This window comes from Myotis yumanensis, unplaced genomic scaffold (assembly GCF_028538775.1).
Source record: "Myotis yumanensis isolate MYYU_CA2020_CCGP unplaced genomic scaffold, mMyoYum1.0.hap1 SCAF_14, whole genome shotgun sequence".
NCBI classification, from domain to species: Eukaryota; Metazoa; Chordata; class Mammalia; order Chiroptera; family Vespertilionidae; genus Myotis; species Myotis yumanensis.
This window is the reverse complement of record NW_027223765.1, coordinates 25,163,119-25,181,038: the sequence shown is the minus strand read 5'-3', so window position 1 is coordinate 25,181,038 and position 17,920 is coordinate 25,163,119. Positions and strand designations below refer to the sequence as shown.

At 43.6% G+C, this 17,920-nt stretch overlaps 1 protein-coding gene across 6 annotated transcripts in view; it reads left to right on the top strand.

Annotated features, from left to right (window-relative positions):
* Positions 1-17,920, top strand: part of CPNE4 (copine 4) — a 343,236-nt gene that overhangs the window by 282,389 nt on the left and 42,927 nt on the right. For all 6 annotated transcript variants that reach the window (XM_070433398.1, XM_070433397.1, XM_070433401.1 and 3 more), the window contains one exon: positions 15,902-16,000. In XM_070433398.1, coding sequence (XP_070289499.1) covers positions 15,902-16,000 — 99 coding nt within the window. The remainder of the gene's footprint in view (positions 1-15,901; positions 16,001-17,920) is intronic.

Genomic DNA, 17,920 nt, shown 5'->3' with positions numbered 1-17,920 from the left:
ATGTGTCATGCCAAATTCTCCACAAGCAGCTGCTTACAAATTCTCTTTTGACTCACATGTCCAAGAAGTACTTAGGTTAAGAGAGCACATACCTGCTTGCCAAGGTAACTATTTGCAAATATGAATAAGATATTGCAAGGTCCGTGTTTGTCAGTTTGTTCACCTCTTCTTAGATCAAAGCTCCAGAAAGCATCTTCAAAGCTAAGCTTCTAAGTAAGGACAGAAGCAGAAGAAGGCAAGGTTCCTGTGGCTTTCTTAGAAACTCGTGCTGGGAGAATCATCATCATCATCATTATATCCATGGGATGCTGGAGTCCTGAGTCATCAGGCTACTTTGATATTTGATCATGTGCCTTCAGTGACACATAAAATCAGAAGGACTTGCCATGGAAAATGCATGGCTTTGTGAAAAGGAGAGGTAGGAGGAAGAGAGATGAGATAGTTATTTTTATGAATGAATTCTTGCTACATCTAAAAAGTTTTTCATAGTCTTGGCAAGGTGACAAAAATGAAAACTGCTTTTTTAAATAAAATAGCACAAAGGATCGCTAAGGTTGTCAGTCAGAGGAAGTATCTCAGAGTAAGGAAAGGAAAAGCAGCTGAACTGTAAGACCTGGGCTTCCTGGGAGTATTCACTAATAAGCAGTCCCAATACACTCTGATCTCAAGGTAATCCAGCTTCCCACTTAACTGTGACCCAGCCATGGACACAAGGTTCTTCTCAGGTACTGCGGGGCCCAGCTTGACAGGCCTAATCATTCAAACCAAATGTTAGCAAAAGACAGGTGAGAAAATAAACCCAGGGAGTAATATTAAGTGAAAATGATCTGGTTTACAAGATATGGCTCACTCGTCGAGGCTCGCAGTCCTGCCCCAGTGGGTAAGACAGTGACATTCAGGGAGTTCTCTCCCTCCAAGCACTCAGCCTACCATCAGCGTATACTAGATATAGCCGTATTCTGACTCCGCAGACTTGAGGCTGACAATAGGAAATGAGTTTTAATCTTAGATTCCAACTTTGAACAACAGACAGGTACGGACTGGGATGCTGGATTGAGGAGGACTCAGAGGTTTTATCCCAATCACTGAGGAAAGTAGACTGATTGACTGGTGATGTCTATAGAGGGGGAGGGTAAGAGGATTGGCAGAGAATAGTGGGGGAAATGAATAATAATAGCTGTGCCTGGTATTTGCCATCCTAGTCTAGCCCTAAGAGAACCCTCTCTTCTACCACTCCAAGACCCTGACTCTTCTTCTATGACTAGTATTTCAAACATTGCCTCCACACTTCAGGGAAAGCCTCACCTAACCGCAGGGTCCAATTTCTACAGGCAGCCATGTTAATGTATCGTATCTTAGCCTCAGTATATGGACAGAAGTAACTCACACTAGTGTTGGAGTCATATCTTTCCATTAGCCAATTTTTTCTCTGGAAAGAGTATCAATTATGGTCTCAGTCCTTCTCTTGGCTACACAGAGATGGAGTTTCTGAAATCACAAGTAGCCATCATGGGCAGAGAAGCTGTCCCTTCTGGGTACCTGTCAACTTTACAAAGCAGTCATACATGAGAGGAAAACTCTAACTTGGTCTCCACTATCCTTGCTCGTGGTCACTCATTCCTGGTCAGCTCAAAGAGGAGAGCAAGTTACAACATAGCCTTAGGGAGAGGAAACTATTATAGAAGAGTGTAAATGGCTTGTTTTAAAGGAAAACTAAATAAAAACAGAGTCTCATGAACAAAGGGAAAAAATCATGAGTGGGGGAGACCTAAAAAGAGAAAGCCATTCCAGATAAAGGGGAACCTGCAGATTCTGCATCGTGTCACCCCCCCCCCACCCCCCCCCCCACCCCCGCCCCAAAGGACATAGGTTAAAGGTTAAGGTGCAGCAACCAGCTTTAAATCTGGATCTGAAATCAAGTCCCTCTCAGGGTTGGGCCTCACAGGAGCCCAGAACAACAATCTAGACAGGGAAGTGCTGACACATCACAAGTCAACCTTCACATCCCGCATGTAGCCCAGTGACAAGTGTTTATACAATATGATTAATTACCCTGCAATTTCCTTTGTCAATCAGTCACAGAATTAATTACATGTTACTCTCGGGCACTATTATAAATAATGGTATGGCAAGCAGTGCTAGGCTTAATGGTCCTTAGCATTCAGCTATTAAATTGATGACACAGCCACATCAGTATTGATGAAGAGGGACCATCTCCATCAAGGATAATTTATATGATGAAGTCTAATGGACTAGCCCGCTCCCATTTTTGCCAAGGCATTATTCAGGCTGATACAGGCAATGAATCCATCAGTAGAGGGAGGACAAATATATTTTGTTTTGTGGTTTTAAAAAGAAATCCCCTGATAAATATTGATCATGAGGAAACAGGTATTTTTGTATCATTGACATAGAGCTTAAGGAAGATGTGAGCTCACCATAACATTTGCCAAAAGGGAAAATGAAGATGGATTCAGGAAAGTAATTTGTACCCAATCACAACTTCTCCAGGAGAAATGTCTGGATGTCCTATAACTTCTTTCTTTTCCACCCACTCCCCGTACAGTTGGTTGACTACCAGACATCACCTTCAGTGGCTTATCTTTCCTGACTTTCTGGACTGGGTTAGATGCCTGTCATAGGTTGGGTCCTCTAGAAGCCAACCCTGAAATAAGGATTCATGTAAATATGTTCTGGGGAATAACTGATAGGGGGATGGGCAAGAGGGAATAGTGAAGGGAAGGAGGCAAAGCAAGGATAAGATATCAAGCAGTCTCGAAAGTGGGAAATTTGGCTCAGTCCTACCAGGAATATCTGGAAACTGTGTAGTCACGTCTCAGAGTTGTCTCATTCAGGGACAACATTTAAACTTCCACATGCCAGTCACTGGTTAAGGGTGGCCCCCCAAAACTTCAAGTACTACGCGCACGAACACACACACACACGCGGGAAGAAGTCTGGTAGCTTAGCAATGGTCCTCTAACAAAGACCTCATATGTGCTGGGTGTTGGGAGTGAAAGGATATCAAGAGTTGGTGTGCCCCCAAATGGTGATATGGGTGGAACATACTGATAGCATCTGCTCTACGGGCCCTGCACAGTGTTCCCATAGCACCCTGCGCACTCTCTACAATAGCCCTTATCATCCTGCATTGTAATTGCTTAGTTAGTTGTCTGCCTTTCCTGCTAGATTGTAAGCTGCATGATGGCAGATGTGATGACTGCCTTGTTCATCATTTTATCGCCAGTGACTAGCACAGCACCTGGGCCATGGTTAGTGCTCAGAAAAAAACTTGTGAAAGAAGAGAGAAAAAGGGCAAAGGGAAGTTGGTTTAATAGAAGGATTACACTCATATAATGTACTGCACACTCAAAATCAGATCTTGGTAAAGCAACATTCTTAAAGGAGCTATGCTAACCTAGTGTCACTCATTCTGAGCATGAGAAGCTCGTTATTGAAAGTCAGGTATTTTTTTGTCCAGCCCAGGAGGGCATTTGTAACCATCTAGCAGGGGCTCATGAATTAACTGGATGAGGGGAGAATAATCAACTCCATGGTCTGGAGTGAAGGTTGTCATCATTTCACTATACAGTTTATCTGAACAAACATAAATAAGATAAAAGTAGGATTTCTATTAAGTCCTGGCTCCTCTTTATTTAATGTTGTTTAAAAGCCTTGGCTGATGTAGTCTAGAGAGCCAACTCTCTTCTGATCATGTCTGGACTGCTTTTTAATCTTCCGTTTATTCTTTTACATGTATTTTTTAAAAACTGAGTTATCAGTGGCTTAGTAAAGTGAAAGCTTATTTCTCAGCCATGGATAATCTAACTGGGTGTTCCATGGACAATCTCCATACAGTGACTCAGGGATCCATATCTTCTCACCTTGTAGCTCCATCTAAAGCAGCGGTTCTCAACCTGTGGGTCGCGACCCCTTTGGCAGTCGAACGACCCTTTTCACAGGGGTCGCCTAAGACCATCCTGCATGTCAGATATTTACATTATGATTCATAACAGTAGCAACATTACAGTTATTAAGTAGCAACGAAAATAATTTTATGGTTGGGGTCACAACATGAGGAACTGTATTTAAAGGGCCAGAAGGTTGAGAACCACTGATAAAGCCTTCAAATCCTTCACTCCAGCTAATGGACTATAGGGAGCGAGAGAAGAAAGCACAGCCCCTTCTTATCCACTTCAGCCCAGAGGGCAAACAGGTCACAGTCCCTTGATGGTAACTGGTCACATGGGTAGGAAACGGGTCCCCTCCAGCAACAAGCCCACACTACCCTGGAGAGCTAATCAACTCTGCACACAGCCATTCAGCAAATATACTTACAGTGCACAAGGTTCTGTGCCAGCTGTTTGGAATAAAATGGTAAGTGAAACAGAAGTGGTTGCTGTCCCTGGAGCTAACTTACAGTTTCTAGGGGGAGACAGAAATTTATCAGGTAATCATTATAGGGATTATTATATGAAAACACATTATCCAAGATGTTCAATAAAGTATAGGGAAAGAAGAGAGTTTAAAACAAGCAAGATCAAGTTTGACTACCTGAGGAAGGCACATTTAAGCTGATACCCTGACTTTTAAACAGAATTTCTAGGAAAACTGAGAAAAACATTCTAGGCAGAGGGAACAGCATGTGCGGAGGCCCTGACAGAAGCAGGAATATGAAGGAATGTCTGTGTGGTGGAAGCCCTGAGAGGGAGAGGGAGAGAGGCAGGCGGGCAGAAAATGAGGCTTGGAAAGTGGGCAGAGACTTTTGGGGCCCTATAGGCATGACTAGGAGTTTGATCTTCTTCCTCGTCCTGTTGATTGTCCTGCTGGTTGCACGATGGTCTGTGAAGGGTGTTTATATACATGTGTCCATGCACGTGCTCTTAATGCTCCATTCTTAGGAACCTCCCAGGATACCCTTTTCTGTAAAGACAGCGATTGCAAGGACAGCTGTCTTCCTCCCATGGTCCCTTCACAGAAGACACACCGCCGGTTCTCCTACCCCAGGACACACAGTGCACACGTGCTGTTCCTTCTGCCTGGCAGACTTGTCACCCTCTCATATCCCAGGATTCATTGCATTTATTCTTCAAAACTCAGCTTCCCTGCTCAGGCCCACTGCAAATCCTTTGCTGGCTTTCCTCAAACTCCAGTATGAGTCAGATGCTGTCCAATCCCACAGTACTCTGCATTAGAAGCACCTCTAGTGTGGCACTTACTAAACTGTATTCTTGGACTAATTTTTCCCACTAAATTTCAACATTTTTGTTGTTGTTGTTCTCTCCCGAGGATATTTTTCCCATTGATTTGGTTTTTTTAAAATATATATATTTTATTGATTTTTTTTACAGAGAGGAAGGGAGAGGGATAGAGAGTTAGAAACATCGATGAGAGAGAAACATTAATCAGCTGCCTCCTGCACACCCCCTACTGGGGATGTACCCGCAACCAAGGTACATGCCCTTGACCGGAATCGAACCTGGGACCCCTCAGTCCGCAGGCCGACACTATCCACTGAGCCAAACCGGTTAGGGCTGATTTGGTTTTTTTAGAGAGTGGAAGGGAGGGAGGAGAGGGGAGGAGGAGGAGGAGAGAGAAAATATCGATGTGAGAGAGATAAACTGATTGGTTGCCTTCCGCATGCGCCCCAACCTGGACCGGGGATAAAACCTGCAACCCTTACGTGCGTGGGCTGACACTCTAACCACTGAGCAATGCTGGCCAGGGTTAAATGTCAACATCTTAAGGAAAGGGACTATTTCCTCTTTCTTTTCATATCCCCAGTGCCCTGCCATTATTTGGTACCATACTACATGCTCAAAAACTATTTATTGAATGAGTGAAAAAAATAAATCTACTTCTCAAACTTCTTTTCACAAGACACTAATCTCATGACACATTTTACCTATATACCAATGCACATACAAGTTCCTTGGCCATATCAATTGGGAAATGCTGTATAGTACACCCTAATCTTGAAAATTATTCACAGTGCACATTAACAAGAGCTGGACTAGGGTAAGGTAACAGGTGTATTGGTTGCAGAATTTAAGGAAGCACTCACTCTCAGCTTCCTGCAAGGAAAAACTCTTCACTCGCAGTGCTCTGAGAATAGTGCTTCCTTAAATTTTGTACCCTTGGTTGCTGGTTTGCCTCACTCTAGTAACTGTGCCCAGCACATTGGCATTTCAAAGGCTCTGGCAAACCCTACAATAGAGAAAGCTGTTTAACTTCTATTATCCCAGGGTAACCCAAACGTATTTGAGGATCCAGCCCTTTTTTATTTTTCATTAATGCCTATTAACCTCCTGCAGAATTGGCACTCTGTGGAATGAACTTTTAAAATGCTTTGCTACTACATGGATTAATAAATTTTTTTATGTCTCCTTTTCATATGATAGCTTTGATGTAGAGAATGGAATTTAGATGGAAACTTGGCTCCATTTATAAAAAACAAAAAAAACACGCCATTGAAAATATATTGACTGTTATGATAGCCAGAAGTTTCTAATAGTTTTCACTACTTTTGCTGGCCTCCCAAAGCAGTTATCGATGAGGCTGTTACAGAAGGGCTGTTCCCATCAGTGTATGGATGGGTTTACACTTCCAGGTAAAGAAGTTCTGTTTCATCTCCTCAAAGACAAATAAAGCTATTGGTCTGTCCAGTGATAGAAATGGAAAAAGAAGAAAGGTTCAATTACTTGGGTAATAAGCCTGATAAGACAGGTCAGTGGTCCTGCTTAATACTGTCAAAATCTCAGCTCTCTGCTTGTCCACCTTGCTAATGTGTTTCTGACTTCATCCAGATGAAAAGAATAGGATGTCTATTTGGCTGGCTCATAGAACCAAGTCCTTCTATCTCTCATGAAAGTGTTCTACTCAAAGTCTGTCTATAGTTACTATTGTTTAGAAGAAAAGAAACTATTCTCTTAGACAAGTTTCACTCAGTAACTATTTTAGACTAACCACTTAGTAAAAAATTTTCGTTCTTTTTGTATCATCCAGGAACTTCCAAACTCTTTTTCTAACACTAGATGAACATGCCTCATAACTCAATGATGCTCAGAGTGACCATGACTGGCTGAGTCTGCATAGAAAGGCCAAGTGACAGAGACCCTATCGCAAATAACTAAATGAAATTTCATAAAACAAGAAGAATTGAATTAGTCTAAGCCTGGTTTCAAGGATGCTTGAAGTAAAGTCTACACGAGGCTTTATTCAAAAGCCAATGGATGGGGACTCAGGATCCAGATCTGGTCAGATGTGATAGTTGCCCCAAAAGAAGGCGTGAGTGAGAAGATTCCCGAGGATTTCTAGGCCCTAACGAGTACTGAGCATCGCAGGCCCTGTTGTGCTCAAAGGATAAGCTAGATGCCCAAGCATGCCAAAGAAACATTATAGATGCTAGAACAGCACACAGACCAAAGTCAATAGCAGTGATGAAGCAAGAGGAACCCGAATAGTCTAGTGAATCCGACTAGAATACCTGAGTTTATTTCACATTGTCTTATGGATAGATGATTAGTCCAATTTAAACACCCAGACTTGGCTTGGACATGGCAGCAACAAACTGTTTTCCACAGATCATTTCATGTGATTGGTTAGGAGTGGCTCATTTCTCCATGTTTTCAGAATTTGTTTTGCCCCTTTTTTTAAAAAACTTCCAAGTCATGAACTCCTGTGATGGCTGCATAAGCAGTAATTAAACAAGAGAAGCAAGTCAATGAGCTTATGCTGGAAATACACAATAATCAAGTTGCCTGGCTGTGCCAAGACTTCCTCCTGGCTGACAGTGAGTCCCGCGTTGCCAGCCTGTGGTTTCCAGACCGATTAAGCCATACAAATGGAGTCATCTGTGTGTTTTTCCTGATCTTCACGTGCCTTTTCCTCCTCGGGGACCCAATGAAAGGTTGTCTTCAGGCATCGAATTATAGCAATCAATAAGCCACAAGCAGCACGACTCGTTTAGAAACAGAGACACGGGCATTTTGCTAGAAGAAACAATGATTACCTGTCATGAGTCCAGAGAATCGTGGTGTTTGTTAGAGGTCAGGAATGTGGGACTCAACAAGCAGCATGGCCAAATTCCAAACTACCCCTTCCCCTCCAACTATCCCTTGGTTCTTCTTCCTGGGATTCCCATCTGGGCAAATGGTACATTGGATAACCCAAGCCAGAAGCTTAGGTGGATAATCCTCGATTTCTTCTTCTTCTTTCTCAACCCTAACATCTACTTAGAGATCGAGACCTATCGTTTCCACTTTCTTAATACCTCTGTAATCTTTCTCGTGTCACAGGCCTTCATTGGACTTCTGTTTCTCCCTTTCATTCATACTCCACTAAGCAGCCAGAGTGATCTCTCTACACCGCTAGTCTTATTATGTCATTCCTGTTTAAAGTACTTTGTATCTCTGACTCACCTATAGAGAGTCAATCCAACCAAGAAATTCTATAGAGTGCTCTCTGACTTGGTAAATGCTGGGGTGAGTTGACCTCATAAAAATAGTGAGATAGCATTCTGTATTAACTATAATCTAATCAGTGCTCTCAGAAATTTACAGAAAACAGAGCAGATACTCAGTAAGTGTTCATTCAGTGATGAATAAATAGACATCATGGTGTGTGGAAAATCACCGACTCTTTCCTAAGAGACCAAGGTTCAGATCCCCACCTTACCATTTTTAAGCCAAATGGCCTCAGAAATGTTACCTACTGTAACTTCAGTTTTCTTCAAAGTGTGATCAATGCCTGCCTAGTAGGTTGTTGTGAGGATTAAATAAAATGTGCTTAAAGAACTTGGGCAATGGGTGCCTGGTACACAGAAATAACTCAAATGCTCTTAGAAACAACTGAAGTGGCAGGACAAAAAGCATGGGGAGTTGTGACCTCTGACCAGCAGGACTTAAATAAAGCTCACACTGCGCATATCACCCCTATTCAGTCGGTCAAAGGGCATTTACTCAGGGCTCATCATTCAACTGGAATTCGCCTTTTTCAATTGGGTTAGGAAGTCTTCCCCTCCTCCCCTTACCAAATAAGAATATAAAATTTTTTAAAATTTAGCTTGACATTTCCAGGGGAAATATCAACACCTGTTAAAGTAGATCTATATGGTGTAGAAATCAAATGGGAAGATTCTCAAATGGAATGTCAGCTTCCTAGATAGATCTTACAGCTGTCAACTTGGTAGAGGTTGAGCCAATGCAGAGTAAGTGGCTCAGGTCATGAAGCTAGAGCTCTTGTAGAAATCCGGAGGCATACGTCACTGTCAAAGCCTGCCTCTCCGCTCTGCCCACTCAGCCATAGGAGTTTCCATCTTCCTAAAGAGTAGCGAGGTATGAAGTTAAAAAGGTTTGGACAAGCGTTTGGAAACCTCTGAAGCTTATCTGAACTAACCAAGTCTCACGAAGCCATAAATCTCCAAAGACAGCTTCCAGGAGTGACACACTTCATTGTGGACAGTCTCTGGGTTTGGCTGCGGTCCAGCAGAGATGTGTGAGCTGGCAAGATAAAGCCAATGTAAGCGGTGCCCTTCCCTCCTGGACATCTCGCAGTCTGACACTCATGAGCATAACATTTTAGGATTTTGTTTGCCTGCTCAGAGCAGCGCCGCATTGAGTGATCGTTTAGGAGCCAGCATGGCCCTTGAATTTTGTTTTTTATCTGTGGTCGGCTTTCTTATTGACTTGAAGAAGGCAGTGTGAGCCATGATATAATTACTCTAATTGTAATTATTGCCGCCATTGTCACAAACTGTAGACTCCTGGATTTCTTGTCCAATGCTTCTCAATACGTCTAGGGACCACGTGCATCCAAACTGGCCAGTTGCTTGCTTCGAAGGTAGATTCTTGGGACCCTTCCAAGAAAACTGAGTCAGAATCTTGGTCACTTCCCAAGTGTCCAGTAAAGTCATAACCTCTCTAAGCCTGTGAATGACCCCATTGAATGACAATTACCTTACCAGTAAAGAGTAATAATAATAATATTGTCAGTTCTGTGTTATCTTAAAGGATTAAAAGCCATAAACACGTTGATGAGGTAAGACAATCTATGAAATTCAGCTTCTAGTTCAAAGATACCTAGCGTTAGCTGTGTGGTCTTGGGACACGTACTTCACCTCTCTGTGCCTCGGTTACCTCATCTGTAAAATGAGCGGAATGATGAATAAGTTGAGTTGATATATACGAGGTGCTCAGAGCAGTACATAGCTAGGAAGTCCGGTACATAGTAAGCGTAGGGATGTTTTCATTATTACAATTTGGTATTTGTTTAGCAGTGGTGAGATCAGGGAGGCAGGAGACCCGGATGTTAGCCCCAGCCCTGCACTCGGTGAACTTGCAGAAGTCACTGCATCCTCTGCCATCAGTTTCCTTCTCTGTAAAAGGAGGGAGTTGATGAGACCATCTGTCGAGCTCCGACCTGTTCAGACGGAATACCTAAGCTGCACTGTAAGCTGTAAGGACTCAAGCAGGCTCTCCGGCTTGCAGATAGTTTTTGAGCTTCTGATCCCCCGCAGGTCTGTCAAGGCTCCTCCTCGATTCACATGGAGAACCTGCCTCTGTGTCCGTGTTTCTGCAGGGCAGCGCATCTGTTTACTTTTCACCAAGACCTGTTCCTCTGTCAGCCCCTCAGAGCTGCTCCCGCCAGCTTCCTGGTGGGGAGAGAGGGAAAGACAGTGTTTTTATTCTTCTGCCCTGCTGTGTCTTCCTTCCTTGGGGATCCCTTCTGAGAAAGGTCAAAACAGAATTCTGCCACTGCCACGGTGAGAAATGCCAGCCGATGGAAGGAGCAGGCCCATGTCAGGGGTGGTGCCTGCCCCTGGGAGGCCAGGACCGGATGCTGTCAAGCCTGGCTCTTCCCCTAGCTCAGGAGTCACTCCCTCTGCCCCAGAGAGCTCATTATAGACACCTTGACTGCGGTGCTTGGCAGATGGAAGGACGGACAGTAACTAAAGCATGATGGGAAACCCAAGAAAGGGCAAAGAAACGGAGGAAGTGGTTTCACTTAAGATTTTGTGACAAACCAGAGTATGTGGCCATCCCCTCTTGCTTTTTCACTATTCTGCTGTGGCTAGTGGGGCAGGAAGAGTTACACCCCTTCACTTAAAAGAGGGAACTTCTATCCTCTTTCCCAATGCAGGGGTGTGTTAAGAAGGCTGCTTCCACTTCCCTTCTTTTATTTATTTTTTAATTACACTTTACATTCAACATTATCCTGTATTAGTTCCAGACAATCATGTACTTTATAGACTGTTCCCCCCAATATTTCACTTACGCACCTGGCCCCATACATAGTTATTACAATATTATTGACTATATTTCCTATGCTGTACTTTACATCTCTGTGGCTGTTCTGTAACCAACAATCTGTACTGCTCAATCCACATCCTTTTATTTATTTGCTTCTGTCCCCTTCACCTTCTTATTTGCTCCTTCCCAAAGGTAGAGGGGTGAGGATGTGACTGTCAGACATTCCATGGCTGCATTTACTACGAGGCAAAGCTGTGAGCCTTAAAGTAGAGTCCCAGGAACCACCCTTCTTTTCTTCTTTTTTCTTTTTTTGCAAAGCAAGCAAGCGTTTATTGCCTGCAGCAAAAACACACTTAGGAGAGGGAAACTAGGAAGGGCATAGAAGAAGCAAAAGGAGAGCCCAGGCTGGGCTGCTCTGGCTCACTGGGAAGTCAGAGAAAAGGGGGCCTTGGAGACGGGTTCAGGGGTTAGCCCAGGACGACCTGCTGCTGCCCATTGCTCCCCTGGTTGCAAGTCTCCTGGGGTCCCTTAGAGGTTAGGAGATAAGTGCCTGTGGGGGAGGGGAGTGGAAAGCTGACAGGCAGGGGGGTGCTCCCCTGGGGGGAGAGCGCACCTCTTTTCTATGTCCAGGCCCAGCAAGTTTTCTTGTTTCTTGCTCCGGGAAATAAATATGTGTCAGGGTTAGCAGGGAGGGACTAGCAAACAGAGAAAAGCACCTGGTTATAAGTACTGCAGATCGATCGACAGTGTTTGACTATGTGAGGTTCACATGCACATCCTGAGCAATTTTTCCAAATGACTGGATCATTGATTGCTTCCACTGTCCATCAGAATAAATGAGGTAGGACATTCTCGTCTCTCCTACCAGATCTACCATGCATGGTCTGACATCTCAGCCAGAAGGAGCTAAGCCTTTCATTGACTTTATTTTGCAACCTATGCAACTACAATTCCTCTTAGAAGTGAGTTCAATGAACATCTCACTGAATCCCCGGTAACATTCTCTTTTCAACTTTCTCTACTACATTTTACTACTACGTGTAGTCCTGCAGTTTCTATTTGAACTTTCCAGAAATGAATTCAGTCTTTCACAGATGATTTTGTTTTTAGACAGGTATAAATATTGGTAAATGCTTTCTTTGTTACTTCTTTATAAATTCCTCTTGAAAATGCCCCCCCTTTGGAGTCAAAAATTGAAATACCTTTTCATATGGCAGTGTTTTAGGTACCTAAGTGTTTCCTTCACTAGGTTATGCTTATAGTAACCTCAGTGGCTGGTAACAACAGCAGTTTGTGGCTTGTACACACATATGTCCTTCATGGGCCACCTGGGGACTCTGCATTGCCCTCACTACTTGACAGAACAGCTACTACTGATAGCTTGCTTTTAGCATCTACCAGTGGAGTGAGCATTTAATGACCAAAGCGTTAGTGTCAATTAAGTAATTATTTTTTTTAATCCTCACCTGAAGATATGTTGACAGAGGAAGAGAATGAGAGAGAGAGAGAAACATCAATTGGTTGCCTTCCTTATGCACCTGGAAAGGGGATGGAACCCACAACCTAGGTATGTGTTCTGACCGGGAATCGAATCTGCAATCTTTGGTGTACAGGACGATGCTCCAACCAACTGAGCCACCCAGCCAGGGCTAAGTAATGATTTTTAATTGAATTTTGTTCTTCTCCAACTTTCTGGGGTCAGAATTTCTTTTAAAATCTGAATAAGTTACCTTGAATTCTAATGCCATGTGACTGCAGAAGTCGACCACCCTCCCCAGTATGTCTGGGGAGTTCTACTCCTAGTTCTCATCTCTCAAGCTCCTTCTCCATAGTCCTGCTCCCCACCCAGTTCTCAGTCATCACGTGGGCTATCTCAAACTGCTCCCTGGGGTGCTTGTCCCCAAACATGGACACAGCCCCTCTCCTTTATTCTCCAGGTCACTCTGGGAGTGTCGGGGATAATGGCAGAGGGGAAGAAGAAAGGGTCACGGAGGGATATGTAAAAACTGGACCTTGAGAATTGGCAGTTTCCAGAGTTCCTTACCGGCCTCTCATGACCACCCTCCTGTCCAATGGTAGGCCCACCTTCAGCCTCTGATGAATCCTACCCTAGGTTCTTCCCAACCTACCCCCCTGAACCCCCTCCCTGAGCCCCACTCTGTCTCTCCTTATGAAGGGAAAGCTCCACTTCACCATTGCTTTACTCAGCAGAGCAGTTTAGCCCCTTTTGTCTTAGCCTCTTCCATTCTGAGTTATTTTAATCCATTCTGTTTCAAAACTAAAGGGCTTATTAATACATTTTGTGAGCAAAATAATCTACCAAAGCCTCCACAGCTAAAGAGAGAGCAAAAGCTGAGAAATTAGTTTTTCTTTAAGATGCCTCAAAAAAAAATCTTAGCAAATGCTTTTGATTCCAACCATCCTCAGAGAGCCTTACAATACAGTAGCATGAATTATAAAGGGCGAATTTTGGAATATTTAGGGAGTAAGATCATGGAAGGCCTTGGAAAATCCATTACCTATATACATTTTGGTTTAAGCAGGCAATAAGGCCGAAACCGGTTTGGCTCAGTGGATAGAGCATGGGCCTGCAGACTGAAAGGTCCCAGGTTCGATTCCGGTCAAGGGCATGTACCTGGGTTGCGGGCACATCCCCAGTAGGAGATGTGCAGGAGGCAGCTGATCGATGTTTCTCTCTCATCGATGTTTCTAACTCTCTATCTCTCTCCCTTCCTCTCTGTAAAAAATCAATAAAATATATTTTTTTAAAAAAGATAAGCAGGCAATGAGTGTGAGTATTGGACTAGGGGTGCTGAGGGAGCATGAGGGAGGCACGGAGACCAGGAGGGGGTTGTTACAGTGATGCAGATAAGGAGGGGTAGTGCATATGGAGAGAAGAGCTGGAGTTAGGCCTTATTTAGAAGACAGAACACACAGGAGTCAGTGTGGGAGTGTGAGGGGAGAGAGGACTCTCAGGAATGATACCCAGTTTTCTCTTTGTAGCAACAGGACGGGTGTTGGTACAATTTACTGTGATAGAAAATAAATGAGCAGGAATAAATTTAGGGGGAAATTATGTCTCCTTTTGGACCTCTTTTATTTTAGGTTTGTGGGGCATCCCACGAGATCAGAAAAAAGATTTATAGCTTGAGTTTTCCAGGCAGGACTGGCCAATGGTATGTACGTTCTGAGGGAGGACCAGGCTGCCTCTTACAATCTCAGTATTCTAAGGAAAACATCCTTTGCTGCCTTGATCTATTTGAGGTCTGGGACTTCCTTGATGCAAATCACTGGTTTACAATGTAAAAGCATTATCTAAAGTACTTGAGACCCTAGTCCAGCCTCCACCCTGGAAAAAAATGGGGCCCTCACTGGTTTGGCTCAGTGGATAGAGTTTTGGCCGATGGACTGAAGGGCCCCGGGTTTAATTCCAGACAAGAGCACGTACCCCAGTTGCAGACTCAATCCCCAGCCCTGGTCAGGGTGCGTGCAGGAGGCAACCAATCAATGTGTCTCTCTCACATCGATGTTTCTCTCTCTGTCTCTCCCTCTCCCTCCCACTCTCTGAAAAATCAATGGAAAAGTATGCTTAGGAAAGGATTAACAAACAAAACAAAAAAAGAAAAGAAAAGAAAAAGAAAAAAAATGGGGAACTTCCTCTTCACCTAAGTGTATGTGGCCAAGCAGAGGGATGGCTGCTGATCTCACCTGAGCCACTCTACACGGTGCTGCCTGGGAGCCCCAGACTTAGCTTTAACATTGTTAGCGGGAGCCCTCTCGTTAGAAGTAAACATCTTAAGTGTGATGGATGCCTGATATTTAGCAGTGTGACTTACCTGTCCCCATGTTCCACCCATTTCAAATGTGGATACACTTAAAGATCTCACATTTTGCCTTCTTACTCATTTTTCTTAACATTGCTCTTTTGCCTTCAGAAAAAAATAGAAAAAGAAAGTGTGATTAACATGACCCCATTCATATCGCTAAGCATAAGCTGACATGGTAGAAACTATAGACACAGATTCTGGGTGTACACCAGGGAGGCCATCTGCTAGCAGGAGTGGGGACCTTTTATCTGCCAAGGGCCATTTGGATATTTATAACATCATTCGTAGGCCATACAAAATCAGCAACTTAAAAATTAGCCTGCTATGCCCTAACCGGTTTGGCTCAGTGGATAGAGCGTCAGCCTGCGGACTGAAGGGTCCCAGGTTCGATTCCAGTCAAGGGCATGTACCTTGGTTGTGGGTATATCCCCAGTAGGGGGTGTGCAGGAGGCAGCTGATCAATGACTCTCATCATTGATGTTTCTAACTCTCTATCCCTCTCCCTTCCTCTCTGAAATCAATAAAAATATATATTTTTTTAAAATTCCAGGTTTCATTCTCTAGATGGTCCCTTCAGCAAGTCACTTATCTCCCTTTTGGTCTTACTGGTCTTATCTGACAATTATGCAAATTATTAGTCACTACTGTATCACTATAGAAACTAAAGGAATCTTACATCCCACATGCGGCAGTCCTAGATTGCTATGCTTTTGTTCCAGATGAAGCATGTTTCATCGGCTCTTTCTTGTAAAGTCTGCATTGCCTTCAGATACTCTGGATGCATCTTAATTTAAAATAGTAATAATAACTTCTCTTCTCTTATAGTGCATAGTATGGGACTGGGACTCCAATGGCAAACATGACTTCATTGGAGAATTCACCTCGACATTCAAGGAGATGAAAGGAGCGATGGAAGGGAAGCAGGTACGTGGTAAACCATTCGTGGCCTTTTTCCAGACACTTCTCTCCTAATGCACCCAGCTTCGCATGAACAGCTGGAGGTGAGACGTCAATATATGATTAAATGGGATGAGCAGGGGTATGGTGGGATTTCAGTACCTAGTTTCAAGTACTAGCCCAACCCAAGGCAATTGGTGTGACCTGGACAGACACCACCCCAGTGTGGTGCAATTTCTGCATCAGTAAAATAAAGAGGTTAGATGAGAATATTTCTAATTTCCTTGAGCTCAGTAGCCTTGGACAAGTGACTTAATCTCTCTGTGCCTCATCTTTCTCACCTAAAAAACTGGAAGAATTCTGTGAAGATTAAATAAAATAATCCACAATATGCATTTACCGGACTGCCTTGCACATAGCTAGAACTTTCCAAGCAGTACTGACTTTCTTTCTAGTTGTACATTTGGAGAGGTTATTTTAGTCTTCCAAATTTTTATTATGGGTAACAGATCTTCATATAGGTCCACCATATTACTCTTTGGGTGCCAAGACATATACCCAACAGTATCACGTACTCAAAGAGGCAAACAGGAGTTTCATTGTGTCACACAGAGTCCTAAACCTCCTCTGTGTTTCTCTCAGATGCATGTACTGTGCTGTATTACACACATACATGTCACTTTATCAGTCAGTTGCTGTTATCTGGATTCTGGCCTATGCGTAACTTCTGCTCTTACCTGTCTCGTGTTCACCTGCCCAACTTCCAGCTGCAGAACCTACATCTCTCTGCCTGAGGGCTTTCTCTGGCTGCTGGGGCCTGGTCTGCCTGTTCCCACAGTGGGCTGCAAAGTGTGGGGGGAGATGTAACTCTAACCAGGGAGCAACCCTCAACAAATGATTCCTGGGAGTTGAAGTGTAAAGGTGGCAAAACTCAGGTGTGTTCTATGCAGTTTCCCTGCAGGAATAAGCCCTGGCTGCCCCAGTGGTAACTGACTTGATAATGAACCCTTTTTTGAGTGCTTCCCCTCCCTCAGTTTCCCACTCTGTTGGTGCTTTCTGATATTACCTCCCAGATGAGCTACTTGCACTTACACCTTGCTTTGGGTTTTGATTCAAAATACCTGCCATACTTACTCTGAAGCCCATTGTCCCCAAGGAGTAGAAAGGAGTGACAGCAACGGCTTTGAAAAGGTCTTTTCCCTTAGAGGTAAGACCTCACCCCTGGTGTGGTCAGAAGTATAGAGAAGATGCCCCAAGTCATTATTCAAGTCTTTTCTTTTATTTTTTTAAAAATATATGTTATTGGTTTCAGAGAGGAAGGGAGAGAGAGATAGAAACATCAATGATGAGCAAGAATCATTGATTGGCTGCCTCCTACACATCCCCTACTAGAGACCGAGCCAGTATGTGCCCTTGACCAGAATTGAACCTGGGACCCTTCAGTCCGCAGGCGGATGCTCTATCCACTGAGCCGAACTGGCTAGGGCTCAAGTCTCTTCTTTTAGATGTAAGGTCAAGATGTAACCAGACTAGATGGAAAGACACCAACATTCTTTAGAATTAGAAGCTTAACCTGAATCAGACCATTTGTTGAATACATACTTTTGGTCTGGAAATTCAAGGGTAGCTTCTGTGTAGTTGCAATAAAACCTGCTTTATATGCTTTATCATGTACTAGGCACTGCAAGACACTTGTCAAACACACAGACCTTCATATACAAGCAGGCATGGAGAGTTTCGGGACCACAATGAAAACCAACACTAAATTATTAGGAAAGTCACCCCCAGGATAAAAAGAAATGTATCCAGAGAAGTGGCTTCATTGATGTACTGGACCAAGCCCTATTGAGCTAATAATTCAATGACAGTTATTGATATTGCCAGCTAGATCTCTAAAGACCTTTACAAAGTTTTGCCTTGTTCTCTACAAATAAAAATATCCAAATT